This window comes from Syngnathus scovelli, chromosome 22 (genome assembly GCF_024217435.2).
Source record: "Syngnathus scovelli strain Florida chromosome 22, RoL_Ssco_1.2, whole genome shotgun sequence".
Taxonomy (NCBI): Eukaryota; Metazoa; Chordata; class Actinopteri; order Syngnathiformes; family Syngnathidae; genus Syngnathus; species Syngnathus scovelli.
In genome coordinates this window covers 222024-238404 of record NC_090868.1, presented here as the reverse complement: position 1 = coordinate 238404, position 16381 = coordinate 222024, and the positions used below count along the sequence as shown (strand labels likewise).

The following is a 16381-nucleotide window of genomic DNA, read 5'->3' as shown; positions in this document are numbered from 1 at the left end:
AGATCAGGGATGAAGGCTACGCTACGCGCTCACTCGGGGCCGGCCCAAGTTAAAATGCCAGGGGTCAATCTTCAGTATTATTCAGGTAATGTCCTGCTTACTGTGAGCTGCTGCAAACCTTCCTCTGCTACCATTACAAGGGAGCAACCATTGTTTTAAGCCAAGCAAAGCCGCCTTCAGCGGAAAGATGGACCATCCATATGTCCTCCATGACGTTTTGCCTTTTTGTCCGCGCGGCGCGGCGCCTGGTGGATGTAGAGCAGCAGAAAACCAGTCGGCAATTTTTCACAAAAGAGGCAAGTTGAAGTTTACTGCCAAAATTGACATTGAAGATTTTTCATTCCTTTTGAAATATTTGTAATTATGAAGTAACCTAATGCAGTGACAAAATGAAACGTTCGAGTCTTTTTTTTGTTGTTTTTTTTATGAAGAACTAGTTTCACAAGGTAAACCAAATGTTAAAGTGTAAAAAAAGTTCAAAGGGGAATGCGAGAAATTTTCCAGGACTCTTGCCGCGTGCCGGGTGAAAGTGTTGGCCCGCGACCGTTACCTTGCCCACCCTTGGTTCACAAACAACATCGAAGGGGGAGGGAAAAAAAAGCCTCTTGTACAGTAATGATGAGTAGAAACAGCAGTTAGGCAATATTTACACACAACTCCAAGCAAAGTGCTGGGGAACTTGAAATGGATCCTCGCTGTCTCAGCAGAGAAAGATGATCATTGACAGCCGGTTGCTGTTGGGATGAGCGCTGCTAAGGCGGGCTGCTTGCTCTGCTTTTGGAGGGAAGGAAATGAGAAGGCCAATCATCCAAAAACTTTCCCCCCCAAAAAAAGCTGCAAAGAAAAAGAAGTCAGGTTGCGTCCAAGACAACGCAAAGGCAAAAAAAGGTGGCTGTTCCCTTTGAGCCTGAAATTGCTCCTTTTTTTTTTTTCTTCCAGGCTCTTTGTTTGCCTCGTCGGGGCTTCCTTTTTTGTCTGGCTTCCTGACCAAGCTTTTCGTGACTGGGAATGATGCGGTGGCATGGCGCAAGCTCGGCCGTTATGTCTTGCCGGCGTTCTCGTAGATGACGTCGGAGGCGAGCGGCTGCTGCTGTTGCTGCTGCTGCTGCTGCTGCTGCTGCTGCTGCTGCTGCTTCTTCTTCTGCCACATGAGCAAGACGCACTGGTGGATGAACACGTACTGCTCCTCCGTCTGGACCATGGAAAGGCGGTGGGAGCGCATCTCCGCCACCATTCCCATGATGTCGGCAAAGTCGTGCTCCCGGATGTGCTGCATCAGGCGGTCCAGGGCCATGAAGGTGCCTGTTCTGCCCACGCCGGCGCTACCCAAACAAATGGGCAGCGTCAAGCACGCACGCACGCACGCACGCACTAACTGACCCTAGGATTGTACCTGCAGTGGACTACGATAGGCTCCTTGGTCTTGTTGGCCTGCTGCCGCACGATGCGGACGAACTGCAGGATGCTCTCGATGGCGTTGACCGTGGGAACGCCGTGGTCCGGCCACGAGGTGTAGTTCAGGTGCAGGATGTCCCGAGTCTCGTCCGCCTGCGAGTGCCACCGTTTTAGCAATATTTTTTCCAATTCTCCCAATGGTAATGGATAAAGAGCAAACGAGAGCAAAACGCCAACTCACGTATCCCAGCCGGAACTTCCTGACTGTCCACTCGGGCGACTCGTTTTCCGAGAGCATCTCCACGCTGATCTCGCCGTACGTGACGGGCTCGTCGCTGAAGGGCCAGTAGTGGTCGCACTTGACCTGGACCACACGCGGCAAACACGCGACGATGTGTAAAAAGCCGGAGGCTCCTAACCGACCCCCCGCCCCGCCCCGCCCGAGACTTGCCCGTCGCCGCTCGTTGCACTGTGTCAGCATGACGACGATGGGCGACTTCTGCTGCAGGACCATCTTCCAAAAGTCGTTGCGCGTCTCCGGCAGAGGGCCTTGCGTGGCGATGTACTCTTTGGCGTGTTTGTAGCCCTGCAAAAAAAAAAGAAATTATGAAATGATTCTTTGGACCATGTATATATTGAGGCTGACCCATCTGTCTGTCTGTCTGTCTGTTTTCAGAGTCAGGCAAGTTTGCCGTCCTCACCGGAATGTAGTTGGCGTTGATGTAATCGGCGCCTTCGTCGTCGTGCAGGGAAAAGAGCCGCACCCGGCTGAAGTCGTCTGCCGAGGAGCAAACGTCCGAGTCATTCCTCTTTGCTTCAGGTAAATGCAACTCCTTGACACCTCATTTTAGTTTGAAAAAACTCTTGAAGGTAGCGGTTAGTCGCTGGCATACTGACAGGGTAGGATGTTGGTGTATCGGTTCTTGGGCCTGTTGACGGGCAGGTCGGCGGCGTCGTGGGAAAGGTCCAGGCCCACGCTCTTCAGCTCCTGTAAACACGTTTGGTGGACACGTGACACCGAAGGGTGGACTTTTTGAGTGGAAGATAGGCGCGGGCCGGGCCGGGCCGGGCCGGGCCGTTCCCCACCCCACCTCAAACTGCAGAGAGAACTTGTAGGCCGAGTCTTTGCTCAGCTCCTTGAAGTAGGCCTCAAAGTCGTCCAGTTGCACGGGACTTGAAAAGACAAGAGATTGCCATTAGAAAGTCCTGGAGCGCCGACGTCTTTGGCTGCCGTTACCTCGTCAGCTTGCGCTTCTTTAAGGCCGTCTTGCCCCTACGACACAAACAAACGCGTCAGCGGGACAAAACGTGAGCGCCGGCCGGGCCAATTCCAAACTAGGGCTTCTCATTGCGACATGCAACAGTCCAAGGCGGTTGAAGTAAAGAGAAATCTTTAGGGGCGGTCGTGCGAGCCAAACGTGCCGTGCCGTGCCGTCCGGTTGCTCCGTTCCTTGGTGGCATGCCACATCCACAGCTCACAACAAGTTTCAGAAAAGTCTGGTGATGCACTTCAGGTGCCACAAAAAAAAAAAAAAACACCCGGACATCTTCGGGAGTCTGTCCGTTGAAGGAGAAAAGCTATTTTGCTGTACTTGGATCAGGTTCTAAATTGTGATTCAATCATAATGTACTTTTAATATTGAGCTCATTGCCATGAAATCAAATATGAAATGCCTGCCCGCTCACCAGACTTTTCCTGCGGGACAACCAACAGAGGGGTTGGCTCGCTAGCCGGCCGGCCGGCCGGCTGGCTGGCTGGCTGGTTGGCTGGCTGGCTGGCTGGCTCGCTTACTTACCATGGATTAATATAAAAAGCCAAAAGATAGTCAGTCCAAAGGCAGGATGGCAGAAGGGTAAGGAAGGCAAAGAGGCTTCTTCGCCTGGGGGGTTGGGGGGCAAATAGAAAGAAAAAGAATAAAACACTAACAGAGAGACACCAACACGCAGCTGCCGCCGCTGCTTCATTAGCACACGTCAAGAAGAACATTGACTTGAGCCCGGCTCATCTTTGTTCGTTCCCGCTCGCATCCATGGAATACAAAAAGGCACCAACGGCCAAGCGTTTTACCACGAGCGACTGACCGTCTTTCGGCTCTTATATTAATCGCCGTTATCGACTGTGACCCGGACGTGGCCAAATAAATCCGTATTGTGCCGACCCAACAATTTTGCGGGCGCAAAATAAATCAAAGTTGACCACAAAATGTAGTGGCCGACCTATTATTCCATGGGAGTGGTCCAACGTATGTGGCCGTTTGTGAGCACCTTGCGTTTATTTGCATCTTTTCATTTGATTGCCCGAGAGCGTTTTTGCCGGTGCAATGCCACACCGTCATCCAAATTCCCAATCCAAACCAAACGTAGACCGAGAAGGAGAAGAGCGCCATCGTACCAGTTGTAAGGCAGCTTCCCGTCCCTTTCGAACGAAGCAAAGTTGACAAAGGTCTCGGCGCCGCACTCCCTGAATGGTAGGGAGGGAGGGAGGGAGGGAGGGAGGGAGGGAGGGAGGGTGGGTGGTGAAACTCTGCGGCGTGAAACTCTGCGGCGTGAATCCGCGGCGGGCGGCGCTTTGGTGGCTACCTGCTCATCTGCAGGTGCTTCTTGCGGAGAAGCAGCAAGAAGAGAAGCAGCAGGCCGAGCAGCAGGACGCTCAGGATGGCCAAGGCCGAGATGGCCGCCACGCTGGGGTTCATCTCTTTGGCTGCACGCACACATGCGCGCTAGTGAGGCCAACTTGCGACGCTGACCGGAGGCTGAGCAAAGGCCCGACCGAGCAGGCCTTTACGTGAGCGAGACTTCCGTCAGCCTCGTTGCGGTCAAGTTAGTCGCCACCTACCGGCGGTGGTGAAGGTGACGTGGGCGGGCTTGCTGGGCGTGCTGTAGCTGACGCTGACCACGCTGCAGTTGTAGCTGGACGACGGCATCAGGCCGGAAACGGTCAGCGCGTGCGAGCCGGACACCCGAGGCTCTCCGGTCTAAAGCGGAGCCAAACGTTAGGCCGAGGCCAACGTCAAAGTCGCTTCGGACGTCTCCTCACCGTCACCTCTTTTCCGCCCGGGCTGGCTCTGCAGAGCACCTGATAGTGATCCGCCACGCCGTCCTCGCTCCACAGCAGAGTCACCGACGAGTGCGTGGCGTTGACGGCGTGCACGGACCTGGGAGGGGCCGGATCTGAAAGCGCGCCACACGCGGCCGGTCAGAATCGCGTCGTCGTCGCGGTGGATCCGCTGCGACCGCACGGACCCAGTTTGACGATGCCGGGAGCGGACGTGTTGCGGCCGCGCTCGGTGCACGCCGTCACCGTCAGGTTGTAGATGTCGCCGGGCGGCAGAGGCAGGCTGGCCCGCATCGCATTTCGAGTCACCTGCCAAGTGCAAAAGTATCGGTGCCTGCCTTTCAATCGACAGCGTTCTGGACGCGCACGAGAGCTCGGACAAGGAAGCAAGCGAGCGAGGAAGCGAGCAAGGAAGCGAGCGAGCGAGCAAGCGAGCGAGGAAGCAAGCAAGGAAGCGAGCTAGCGAGGAAGGCCACGCGAGAGCGTCAACAAACAGCCGGACACTCACGTCTACCGAGTAGCTCCTCTCGGAACCTTTCTTGCCGACCGCCACGACCTGCCAGTGCGTGATCCTGGAGTGCGACAGGTCCACAAAGAGCTCGCCGTATGTCCAGCGCACATACAGGACTCCGTGGGAGTAATCCACCGAAGAGATGTGCGGCGCCTCCGGAGCTGAGTGACAAAAAGCCCCAGCTGAGCCCCCGTGCAAAAAGAATGGTTGCCCTTCCGGCGCTTCGGCTACCTGTGACGAAGCTGACGGTGGAGCCGTGGCAGCAAGTGAGCGGCGGGTCGCCCCACGTCACCATGGTCACGCGGAACTTATAGTACCAAGCTGGCAGCAGATCGGTTACCCTCTGGAAAGGAAGGAGCGCAATGCCCCGCCCGAGATGCTGAAGAAGCCCAAGCCCATCTGGCATCGGGTCGACCGTCGGAGACGTGTTTGTTTACCACCGACGCTACGACGGAGGCGGTGGCGGCGATCTCGTAGTAGGTGCTCCACTCGGAGCTCAGCGTGACGGGGTTGAAGAAGAAGGTCTGGAGGACGTACTTGCGGAAGGTCACCTGATAGGGACGCCGCCAGCTCAACATGACCGCCGTGGGGCTCAGCGGGTACACGGCCAGCTCTTGCACGCCCGTGGGCTCTGGCGGCGGCGACGACAACAACAACAAACAGCCTCGCTTGCAAAGCGTCTTAGCCTAGCCACACCGTATCCCCCAGCTAATCACCGATATCCACGATGACGGCTTCTGAGGGAGGACTTATCAGGGGTCCGTTGGTGTGGTAGACCACCACCCGGTACTGAGCCCCCGGCGTCAGGTTGCCGACGTTGGCGCTGGTTGAGTTTTCCTATCCGACAATGCAGTGAGGTCAATCTTCCTGACAGGAAGTGAGGCCGGGCAGGGCTGCGGTGACGGCCGTTACCTCGCTGCAGTAGTCGCTCTCCATCCTTTGACTCGGGCTGGGCTTCAGGCAGGTGGTGGACACCACGGACACGATGCTGCCGTCGTGGGCCTCCGGGCTCGGGGCCCAGGACACGGCGGCCGTGCTGGAGTTCAGCAGGCGCACGGTGACTGCTCGCGGACGCTGCCGCAGCTCACGCAGAAGCTCACCCTTGGGACCTGTCGGGCCGAGATGGCGGACTTCACTTTACGTCGCTGTACCTGGCTGCGCTGGCTGGCTGGTCGCTCGGCATTAGATGGGACCTTGCTGCGCTCAACTGACATTTGCCATCAGCAGTAACGTCGATGAGCAAAATTGTGCTATTTGCTGCGCTTGTTGCTTCTTAACCCCGACGAGCACAGCGGGATTTTGAGACTTTGGAAGCAAAACGGTGACGTACCGAGGTAGAAGGTGAATCCGGCGTCCGCCGCGCTCTCTCTGGCCTCGCAGTCTCCCGCCGCGCTGAGGCTGGCGACTCGCAGGCTGTACGTTCCCGCCTCGCTCAGCTCCGTAAAGAACTCGTGAGTGCTTTCGTCCACGCTGGCCGTCTGAGTGGTGTTACCTGGACAGGGGCGGTTGCCAGTCAAATTTCTTTCTGCAGAGGACGTATAGAGAGAGCCGGGCCGGGCCGGGCCTACCGTCTCTGCCAATGTAGATGTTGAAGCCGTCGTAGCTGGTGGGCGCTCTGGGGGGCAGCCAGCGCACCTCCAGCAGGACGGGGGACATCTTAGCGGGCAGGACAAAAGACTCGGCGGGGAGAGCCATCGCCGACCCCGCGTCGTTGGAGTCCTCGTACTCGAGCGCCTCGCCGTTGACAAACTCGTCCTCGCTGCCGGCGGAGGTTTCGGCGGCGGAGTCTGGCCAACGGTCGCGAGCGTCCGTGCTCTCTGCGCCGGCGCTCAGATTGCGTGCCAGCGCCGGCTCCTCGGAAGGCTTCGGCTCCTCCTCTTGCGTGCCGGGGACGTCGCGGGAGCGTCGGCCGGCCAAGCGGCCGGCCGAGCGGCTTTCCCGCGTCGGGCTTTGGCTCAGGTCCACGACGCTCCACGAGATGTCGAGGGGAGGGTACGGCACTGCGGAGGAGGAGGAACAACTTTGAGGTCGGCGTCACTATCCAAAGGTAGGGGAGGGAATAAGGTGGGTCGTCCTCGTACCCGTCCTGTGATGCACGGGCACGTGGGTGATGTCACTCTGTGCCGTCTGGTAGGCGCTGGCCTCCGAGATGAGCTGGAAGGTGACGTTGCGGTAGCACACCCCGGGTAGCCAGTGCTTGAACACGGTCTTCCCCTCGTCGAAGTCTTCAAAACAGCACAGTTAGTGCGCCGCAGCAGAGCTACTTTGACATTGGGCCGGCCGGCCGGCCGCTCGCACCTTTGTAAAGCATAGAGCGCCTTTCGCTCCCTTCGCTGTAGCTGATGTTGACTCTGCTGAAAACGTTTCCCGCGGGAGTGTCGATGTCAAACACCACGCCGGTCTCCGGAGAATCCTTGTAGTCTGAAATGTGCACGCTGCTCACAGGAAGCGGCCCTGTTGGCGACAGGAGAGCTCCGGTCGAAAGGCGCGCCGACGGGACGGGACGGGACGAGACGGCTCGGGACTCTGCCGAGGTCTGCTCACTGGTGAGGAGGGACACGCTTTCGACGGGTCTGGACCAGAGCAGTCCTCGTTGTAGCAGCAGGCCCACGCTGTAGCGCAGGCCGTGGAAGGACGCGTTGAAGAGCACGGGCCGGCCGGGCTCCCCGAACGGGAGCACGGCGGGCCGAGGCTCCCCGCTGATCTGCGCCGCGTACGCCGTGACGTTCTCCCGAAGGTCGGAGGTCTCCAGGTCCGCCGCGATCTGGCCGGCCTCGCTGACACTCACCCGGAAAGCAGCGATGACCTGAAAACACAAAAGACACCGTGCGCTGGCTGCCTGGCTGGCTGGCTGGCCGGCTGGGCCAGGAAAATGCTCATTGATAGCACCATGCCTGATTTTGAACGGGCAGCCATCAGCTACGGTGTGGCCACCGGCCTGAAGCGAGAGACGGGAACGGCCGGCTCGGCTCCAAAGGCACGAGCCGGCCGCAGAAGGCATAAGCGTGCTCATTCACGTTCCGGCCATCAACTTCCTCTTTGTTTTGTGTTTCCAGCTCAGCTCAGCTCAGCCGTCACGTGACCGCAGACGTCACAGGCGTCACAGGCTTTGTTTTTGTTTTTATATTTCTATTATCAATCTAATATTTTCTTTTTCTGGTAACAGATCGTTTACTTTGCCTGTTTCTATTGTCCCCTTTTTTTCGTTGACAGAAAGCGGCCTTCTTTCACACACGACGAACGTTTGACAACTCGCCGGTGTTCGGACGGCCTCCGAGCAGGCAAGAGAAGATTGACAAAAGGTTCGCCGATGTGTTCCGGGCCGGGCCGGCAAACTGTCTCCTTGGCAACGGAGATGAAAGGAGATGCTCATTAAGCGTTTGGCATTGCCATGGACACCGAGACTGACCCCCGGGGCGGCTTGAATGCTAATGTCGCTCACGCTAATCTTAGTCTTTCGGCAGGAGGCCTCCGTTTTGGCAAACGAACGTGGCACGTGGCCGGCCTCCCTCCCTCGGCCATCCAAAGGACCAACTTTGGACCGAGCGGTCGCCGGCCAAGCGCAGAACGCTTACGCAAAACACGAGTCGGGGCACATACGTACCATTTGCTCGACAACCCGTCACGGGGCATTTGTCGACAAACTCAAAAGTCACTCGGCACCTTAAAAGGCAAAAAATGGACGAGCAAAGTGGTTGGCAGCCAATGTCAGCACGCACTTACTGGTGGCCCATCAATCATCGTGTGATTAGAAAATGCTTGTCATTGCACTTGGGGACAACATGTGAGGGATTCAAACCCAGAACTGCTGCTGCTGCGGCGGCGGCGAGCCCCAGCTAGCCAACTAGAGCAGACATGCTAGGTGACCACTGTCAATAAACAACGTGCACGCGCCAGCGGTTGCGCGCGGCGGAAGCGAGCGACGACGGGGCCCTGTGCGCGTGCACGGCAGGTTCCAGCCGACTGACCCATTTTTCTCTCTCGCGCGCGCGCGCGCAAACACACACACACACACACATTGGTGTCAGGGGTTCGAAGCCGGTCTTACCTCGACCGAACCGAGCAGCTGGGCCGCGAGCACAAGCCAATACAGCATCGTTGTTCGTGCACGCGCGCGTTAACGAGACAATGGTGACTCCGAGTGCGTGCCTGGCTTTGTCTGCGCCTAGTCTTGTCGCATCTTTATCTTCGTCATGTTGACTCACGCGCATGCATGTATGCATGTATGCATGCAGGCAGGCAGAGAGACAAGCAGCTCTTTTCGAAGCGAACCGAACCGGACCGGTTCGTCGTGAGCGAGGACCCGAGGCGCGAGAAGATGCTGCGACGGACGGACGGACGGACGCCAAGCCCCGCCCAGGAGCGACCGATCGTGCGACGCACGCGCAGCCTCCCCCTCTGTCTTCATCTTCAGCCTCCATCCAGCCCGTCTTCGTCATCATCGCCATCACCATTGTGTGAGTGCAGATAGGCAAGGAAAAAAAAACAAAACCCTTTCAGTCAGTTGGTCGATCGCTTGACACCAAAATCGCGTTTAATGAAACCTTTTGGCTAAAATACCCCCAAAATGTCTTCCATCGATTTCGCTTTATTTCGATGTAAAATGGTGTATTTGACGAGTTTTGGCCAATTGTAATGGAGTCAAATATTATAATGCATTTGTAATTGCTTTTTAAAAAATGGATTGATCAAATGATTATGTTCATGTCGTTTCATACATTGATAGTATTTCACTTTTTAAATGCGAAATTATTAGAGAAAAGCCAAAACGCCAATTACCTACTTCAATCCAATTGATTTTCCTTTCATTCTCAATGTACATGGAATATTTCAAAGCTTATTTTTCAACATTCATGATAGGGCTTGTCATCAACACAAATATGTCCTGCTTTTTCATCCTCTATTAGGAATACGATAACCGGAATGCGGAATGCGTGCTGGTTTTTGTGTGCAGGTGGCGCCATCTGCTGGCAGAAGATGGCCCTCCCAAAGCCTTTCCTGCTTTGGCTGTCAATGGCTGTCACGTGACGGGAGGGGAGGGGAGGGGTTGGGGGCGAACAGGTAGAACAGGCTCGGCGAATGAGCGAAGGTGTCGAGAAGCTGCACCTGGACGAGCAACAAAGAGCGCGACATCATGGCGGTCAACAAATCCATCAAGTATCTCCTCTTCTTCTTCAACCTTCTCTTCTGGGTGAGCCTTTGGGATGTTTGATTGGAGTGTCCTTGTCTGATTTTTGACTGTCGACTCGTCCAGGCCAATCCAGGGTGCCGTCTGTCTTTGGCTCCGTGTAAGCCGCTCCGCTCCGCTCCGCTCCGGTCAAAGCACCTAGCAAAAGTCGAACCGGCCGGCCGTTGTGAAGCGTGATTAATAATTGATTCATTCAAATAAGAGAGGAGCTCTTATTTGTCGACGGACGGACGGGCGGACGGGCCTTGCGTTGCAAATGAACAATTGCCGTGCTTTGCATTTGACTTGGGCGGCCACTTGTAGCAGTCTACTTTAATAATGTCGACACTTTTTTTGGTCTGATCATCTTTAAATTGTGCGTCGACCGTTTGCTTGCTAGGCTACGTCGTTTCAAATGAGTTCTTTATGATGATGATGTTGTTTCCCTCTTTACCTATTGTGCTTGGTGTTTTTTTGAGTTGTCCACTTTTTTAGACGGCCATTTTTGTTCCTCTTTTGACAACTCCTTTTTTGGTTTACTCGCTTGCGTCAGATTGTTTCGGCGACTCTTTTTTCCATATCGGCCGTTTGATCAGACCGATCTATCAGATTGACTTTTTGGCCTCCAGCAGCCTCCTTTTCTTATTTTGACAACGTTCCGTATGTTTTATTTCCTACTTGGAGCATTTTCCGGTCCACTTTTTGCGTCTGCTCGGGCATTTCAAATGTGTCGTAGAGCGGCTTGAGTCACTCGAAGAGCCTTTGTGCCCAAAACGGGTTTGTCGGCCGCCTCTCGCTGACTAAGGCTTGCGCGTGTCCTCGCGCCCGCCCGCCCGCCCGTGCGCGTGTTTTGAATTCCAGTGGCTGCAATGCGCCGCATGACCCCGCCTTGGCGACATCGGCCGCGGTTGACTCACTCCCCTCCGTGTTTTACGGCCTGGCGGTTAGTCAGCGAGCAAACACTGAAAAATTGATGAGAGCGGCTGTTGAATGATTGATGGAGGCGACACCCTGGATGGGTCCACCCGGTAGGGCCGTCGTTAGTTGGCTGGCTGGCTGGCTTTTTGATGAACTGCTATGTCCGCAGCTGAGCGGCTGCATCATCCTGGGCGTGTCCATCTACCTGAAAGTCAGCAAGGACGGCAACAGTGTAAGAACGCGTCGGCCGCTCCTTCCCGCCCTTCCTGCCTCCCTCTGTCCGCCGCCGCCGCCATCTTGCTTTGCTTTTGGGCGCAGATCACCAACGAGTACCTGCCGGGCATCGACCTCCTCATCGCCGTGGGCGTCATCATCATGCTCTTGGGCTTCCTGGGATGCTGCGGCGCCATCAAGGAGAACAGATGCTTGCTCATTTTGGTCAGGAGCGCCGCCACGCAAAAATCGACACGCACGCTTGTGTCACATTGAACACATTGTCATGTTGTGCTTGCCGTGCAGTTCTTTGCCAGCCTGCTCCTCATCTTCATCCTCCTGCTGGCGGCAGGAATTCTGGGCGCCGTGGGCGAGAATAAGGTACGTCCGCCCGCTTCTCCGCTTGGGCGTCAAAATGGGCTAAGATGCGGCGCCGGCCGGGTGTGCCTTCAGGTGAAGGAGTGGGTGCGGGAGCGCCTGCAGAAGCTGACGCCGCTGTCCAATCAGCCCGAGAACATCAGGAAGGACCTGGAGAAGCTGCAGGAGGAGGTGACGGCCGACTTCCTCGCCGCCGCCGCCGCCGCTCGCCCGTAGGCCGGCCCGACGCTAACGGCCACCTTTGCCGCTGTGCGCAGCTCAAGTGTTGCGGCCTGGTGAACGGAGCGTCCGACTGGGCCGTCCCCCCCGACTCGTGCCGATGCGTCGGGCCCGACCCGCTTTGCGGCCCCGCCGGCCTCTACAACACGGTGGGGACCTTGCCGTCATCATTTGGGGTGCTATTGTGTACGGGCGCCGTGTGACCCGTCTCTCCCCGCAGCCGTGCTCCACGCAGATCATCCGCCTGATGGAGAAAAACATGGAGGTGGTCATCGGCATCGCCTTCGCCATCGCCATCCTGCTGGTCAGAGCGCAAATGCAACATTTGAAGGTGTTTGCAAGCTGCCAATCGGGTTTTTGTGTGTCTGCAGATCGCCGGCATGGTTTTCTCCATGATCCTCTACTGCCAGATCACCAAGCAGGGCGGCGCCACCACTGCCGCCTGAACTCTCGACGTGCGTGCGCCAGCAACTCTTTGGTTTGGGCTGCACAGCGTCGGTTGGAGATGATTTCCTGCCCACGGAGCACGTGGCGTCAACCGAGGAATAACGAGCCTTATTTTGTATTGTTTTTCCCCCCCTTTGGGACGGTCTTCTTTTTGCTGTCGCATGAATTTCTGTTTGATAAATTGGTCCCACGACGAACGTCAGTTTGCTGCAACTGCCATTTGACTTCTTTTTCAATGTTTGATCTGAGTGACTTGCGTTGAGGTCTATGTCAACGGCTTGCGATTGAGCGACAGCGCCTCCTCTGGCCGTCAGCCTCTCTCTTACAGGGCCTCTCTCCATTCGCCGCCCGCCCGCGCCCGTTGCCGAAGACCGTGCCGAGCCGAGCCGACCCGGAGGAAGGAACGTTTTGACTGCCAGGATGTGCATTCCTCCAAAGTGACGCAAGACCCTTTTCAACTTTGAGGGGTCAACGTTTCTTGAGTTTTCACTCCGAATGACATCCGAGAATGAGTTGTGCGTGCGTGCGTGCGTGCGCTGTTTGGAGCGCGTGGGGGTGATCTGTGGGCGGGGCAGCTCGTGCAGATGCAGCTTTTTCCATTCCGACAAGCTGCACCTCATCAAATCTACGCACGCAAGCACCGACAAGACAAGATGGGGAAAGTTAACGGCTGCCTCAAATGCCTTTTTGTCTTCTTCAATGTCGTCTTTGCTGTAAGTACAACTCTTTTCTCAGATCGCATTCGCGGGAAAACAAGACAAAACGTCTTTAGAAGAAAAAAAACAAAACGACATTGATGGTTTTTGTTTGATATTGTAACCAAAACTTCAACCAGGTGTGTGGACTGGACAAGTCAATGGAAAAGTCTCCAAAGTTGTTTTTTCCCCCATATGACAGCGACCATTGGCTCTTCCAAAAGTTGTTTTTCCCTTGTCCCCCCCGCCAGAAGTGGACAGATCTGCTCCGTGGACGACGAGATTTAGTTTTCCGCAAGAATCCAACTTTGTTTGATTCACTCAACTGCTTTTCAAATTGGCAAAAGCCAGCAAATGCTGAGTTTGTGCACCTCCTTTTTAGGAAATCAGCTTTCACAAACAATGGAGCTGATTGCGTAAGAACACACGCAACAATGAACTTGAGTATGTTTCCACTCGAGGACAGAAAAAAAAAAGCAAAAGGCGCCAAGTTGAGCTGGGGTCGTCTTTGGTTTCGTTTACCCCGAAAGGGTGAAACAGAAAGCCCGCCTGCCCGCCCGCCCGCCCGCCCAACGCATGCTCTCTTCGACTTCTTCTTGCCACCTACTTGTTCTTTTTCTAACTTTCACTTCCTCCTTCCCGCCACCACCACCCACACCTGCTCTCTTCTACTACTACTTTTTTCGACGTTCTCTTCCTCCTCCTTCCTCTTGGAAGGCACATTGTCGGTTGACATGGGCGGGGCTGAGCCCCGAGGGGGCCATTTGTACTTTAAAGGTACGCTTCTGCTTTAAAAGTAGTTTCCATTTGCGGCCCTTCCATAAGGCGAGCCGGCGGGACGGGTCTTGCCCGCCGGCTCGGCCGACGCGAGTCACGTCCAACCGAATGCGCTTTGACGAGTCACGACCCCCGACTGAAGGCCGTACATGCATGCATGAGTGCGTGCGCTGGCTGGCTGGCTGGCTGGCTGGCGTCAGTAACTCGCCACCGTGTGCCTCTGCTCTTTCTTCTTTGTTAGATCGTCGGATGTCTGCTGATCTTTGCGGCGGTGAAGACCAGCAACTACAGCGCGCAGGTGAGTGGCATACCGAGCGGCGACGTGGCTTCCGACGGCCGTGCCCGCGGTACAGCCGAGCGATCGCGTAGGCACCTTCATTTGGTGCGGTAAGGGCAGCGGCAGAAGGTGTCAAATTTCCTGGAATGCTCGTGAAGGCCGTGTCGGGAAATGGCGTCACCGGGAGGGAGAAGAAAAACATCCTGTTTGCTTGCTTGCGCTGCTTCTGTGTTGATGGCAAACATGTGTGCCAATGTGGATTTCTTCACCTGCGTCTCTCTCTGTCTCTGTCTCTCTCGCTCTCTCTCTGTCTCTCTCTCTCTGTCTCTCTCTCTATCTCTCTCGCTGTCTCTCGCTGTCTGTCTCTCGCTGTCTCTCTCTCTCTCTGTCTCTCGCTGTCTCTCGCTGTCTCTCTCTCGGGGATTTCACAAAGTGCAGCCGGGAAAAAGAAAAGATGGATTTTTTGGGTTAGATCATACACGTTAAATGCGGGAAGAATATCAATGCGGCCGGCCCTAATTTGATTTGTTCAAACGTCGCGGCAGCTGTCGGCGTTGGGCGCACCGGGCCTGGGCTGGCTGTGGGTGTTTGCCATCGGCGTCCTGGCCATTTCCTGTTTGGGGATCTACGCGGGGATCTCGGAGAAGGCGCTCGCCCTCAAGATAGTACGTGGCCGCACGTCACGAGTCGCGGGACGCCACTAACGCCTTCCTTCTGTCATCAGTTTGCCGGCTTCATGGTGGCGGGGATGATCATCATGCTGGTCTTCGGCATCGTGGGGGTCGTCCTCAGGAACAAGGTTGACTCATGCGCACACGTTCCTAAACAAAATCACACGTAGCGCTGAGTGTAAATGTTGCGTCGTCAAAGGTGCGGCAGATCCTCCTCAGCAGCTCGGCCGAGGTGGTCAAGCCCTACATGGCGGAGCAAAGTTTTCGCGACATGCTTGAGCAGCTGCAGGAGCCCGTGAGACAACCGCACGCTCAAAGAGAAGACTCGGCAAAAAGCCAAAGCGTGCGCGTGTGTGTGTTTGTGTGTGTGTGTGTGTGTGTGTGTGCACAACTCAGGCTCAGTGCTGCGGCGTGGTGAGCGCCAGCGACTGGGGTGAAGACATTCCCAGCACGTGCAAGTGCAGACCCGGACTGGACGGCTTCGGAGGTTACGGCATCTTTGGCCATCCCGGATGCCAAGCCAGACCTCAGGTAGCCGCCGCCGCCGCCGCCGCACCAAGCGTGCTCACGAGCACATTGCTGAGCGACACTGTTTTGTCCGCAGGGAACCACCGGCCCCGACCAGATCTACCAGCAAGTAAGACCGCACACACGCGCCACACGCATGACAGGCCCTTAGAAAAGGCTGAACTGCTACATGCATGCGGGCGGGCGGTACGAGGACCCGAGCTCCATAACAAACAGCCAGCCCGTCCGTCCGTCCGTCCGTCCGTCAGGCATTTGGCGCAAAGCCTCGACACCACTTTGAACTTCGGCCAGCAAAACGACCCGGTGAGAGAGGGAAGCGAAGAAGCCCCGCTCACCTTGCCCTGACGCCAATTCAGAAAAAACTCAATCGGACACCAAATCGAAGGGGCGGTGTGGTGTGACAACACAAAATGACCCACGGCTGACAACAAAGGGCAAGTGGGCCGTTTTGAGCCCCGAGCCGGGCAACTCCTCCCCCACCGGGCCGCCGTTTGTTAGACGCTCCCGCCCGCCTGAGCGAGGCCTTATTAACAGCTGGCCTTCCTCGCACGCAGTCCTGCAGCGAGGTCATCGTCATCTACAGCGACTTAATCTTCAACATCGTCATCGGCTTCCTGTTCGCCTTTGCCGTCACGGCGGTGAGTTGATTGGCTCGCCTGCGCCAGGCTGCCAGGGCCCAGCCAGGGCCCGGCCAGGGCCCGGCCAGGGCCCAGCCAGGTGGCCTTCTAACCCTGGCGCTGTGTGTCGACCGACGGCGTTTAGCTCCTGGGCCTGCTGATCGCCCTCCTGATGAACCACCAGATCAAACGCCACGAGCAGGCCGGAGTCTCTTCCGTCGCCATGAAGGCTTACTGACTGACGGACGGGACCACCTTTTACCGGCGAGCGCGTGGCGCCACAAAGCGTATAAGAAAAGTTTTCAGCCGCCTGCCTGCACTCTCGTGAGACGTTTGCGCTCTCTCTCTCTCTCTCTCTCTCTCTCTCTCTCTCTCTCTCTCTCTCTCTCTCTCTCTCTCTCGCTCGCGCTGCAGCCATTCCTATCATATTCAGCGCAAAGCCATCCAACTGTGTTACGGGACGTTTTTACAAGTGAACAACATTAAAGTATATCCCAAAGTGTCTCGCTTGCA

The 16381-nt window shown here is 56.3% G+C and overlaps 3 protein-coding genes across 10 annotated transcripts; 2 read left to right on the top strand and 1 right to left on the bottom strand.

Annotated features, from left to right (window-relative positions):
- Positions 1–281: 281 nt before the first annotated feature.
- On the bottom strand, positions 282–9157 carry ptpro (protein tyrosine phosphatase receptor type O). Of its 7 annotated transcripts, XM_049760296.1 has the most exons (25): positions 9010–9157; positions 7506–7767; positions 7260–7415; positions 7043–7186; positions 6530–6961; positions 6292–6453; positions 5874–6070; positions 5678–5798; positions 5399–5592; positions 5193–5304; positions 4959–5122; positions 4639–4759; positions 4433–4566; positions 4232–4370; positions 3976–4096; positions 3788–3856; positions 3192–3275; positions 2633–2668; positions 2487–2568; positions 2293–2383; positions 2097–2173; positions 1847–1981; positions 1637–1759; positions 1394–1548; positions 282–1322 (listed from the first exon to the last, which is right to left on the bottom strand). In XM_049760296.1, exons 1-25 carry the CDS (start codon positions 9055–9057, stop codon positions 1040–1042), a joined length of 3642 nt encoding a protein of 1213 aa, XP_049616253.1. In that variant the 5' UTR covers positions 9058–9157; the 3' UTR covers positions 282–1039. The 7 variants fall into 7 exon arrangements, with proteins under 7 accessions (XP_049616253.1, XP_068505731.1, XP_049616250.1 ...); XM_068649630.1 differs by having other exon boundaries at positions 7260–7767; XM_049760293.2 differs by lacking the exon at positions 9010–9157 and having other exon boundaries at positions 7506–8989.
- Positions 9158–9271: 114 nt separating this feature from the next.
- On the top strand, positions 9272–12505 carry LOC125991995 (tetraspanin-8). The gene is made up of 9 exons (XM_049760520.1): positions 9272–9418; positions 9916–10152; positions 11216–11278; positions 11365–11484; positions 11566–11640; positions 11713–11808; positions 11895–12005; positions 12077–12160; positions 12228–12505. The coding sequence occupies exons 2-9, from the start codon at positions 10096–10098 to the stop codon at positions 12300–12302; spliced, it is 681 nt and encodes a 226-aa protein (XP_049616477.1). The 5' UTR covers positions 9272–9418; positions 9916–10095; the 3' UTR covers positions 12303–12505.
- A 151-nt stretch (positions 12506–12656) lies between these two features.
- LOC125991990 (tetraspanin-8) lies at positions 12657–16370 on the top strand. 2 transcript variants are annotated; one of them, XM_049760509.2, is made up of 9 exons: positions 12802–13016; positions 14017–14073; positions 14598–14717; positions 14777–14851; positions 14923–15018; positions 15120–15254; positions 15328–15360; positions 15806–15889; positions 16014–16370. In XM_049760509.2, exons 1-9 carry the CDS (start codon positions 12888–12890, stop codon positions 16104–16106), a joined length of 822 nt encoding a protein of 273 aa, XP_049616466.1. In that variant the 5' UTR covers positions 12802–12887; the 3' UTR covers positions 16107–16370. The 2 variants fall into 2 exon arrangements, with proteins under 2 accessions (XP_049616467.1, XP_049616466.1); XM_049760510.2 differs by lacking the exon at positions 14598–14717 and having other exon boundaries at positions 12657–13016.
- Positions 16371–16381: the final 11 nt, after the last annotated feature.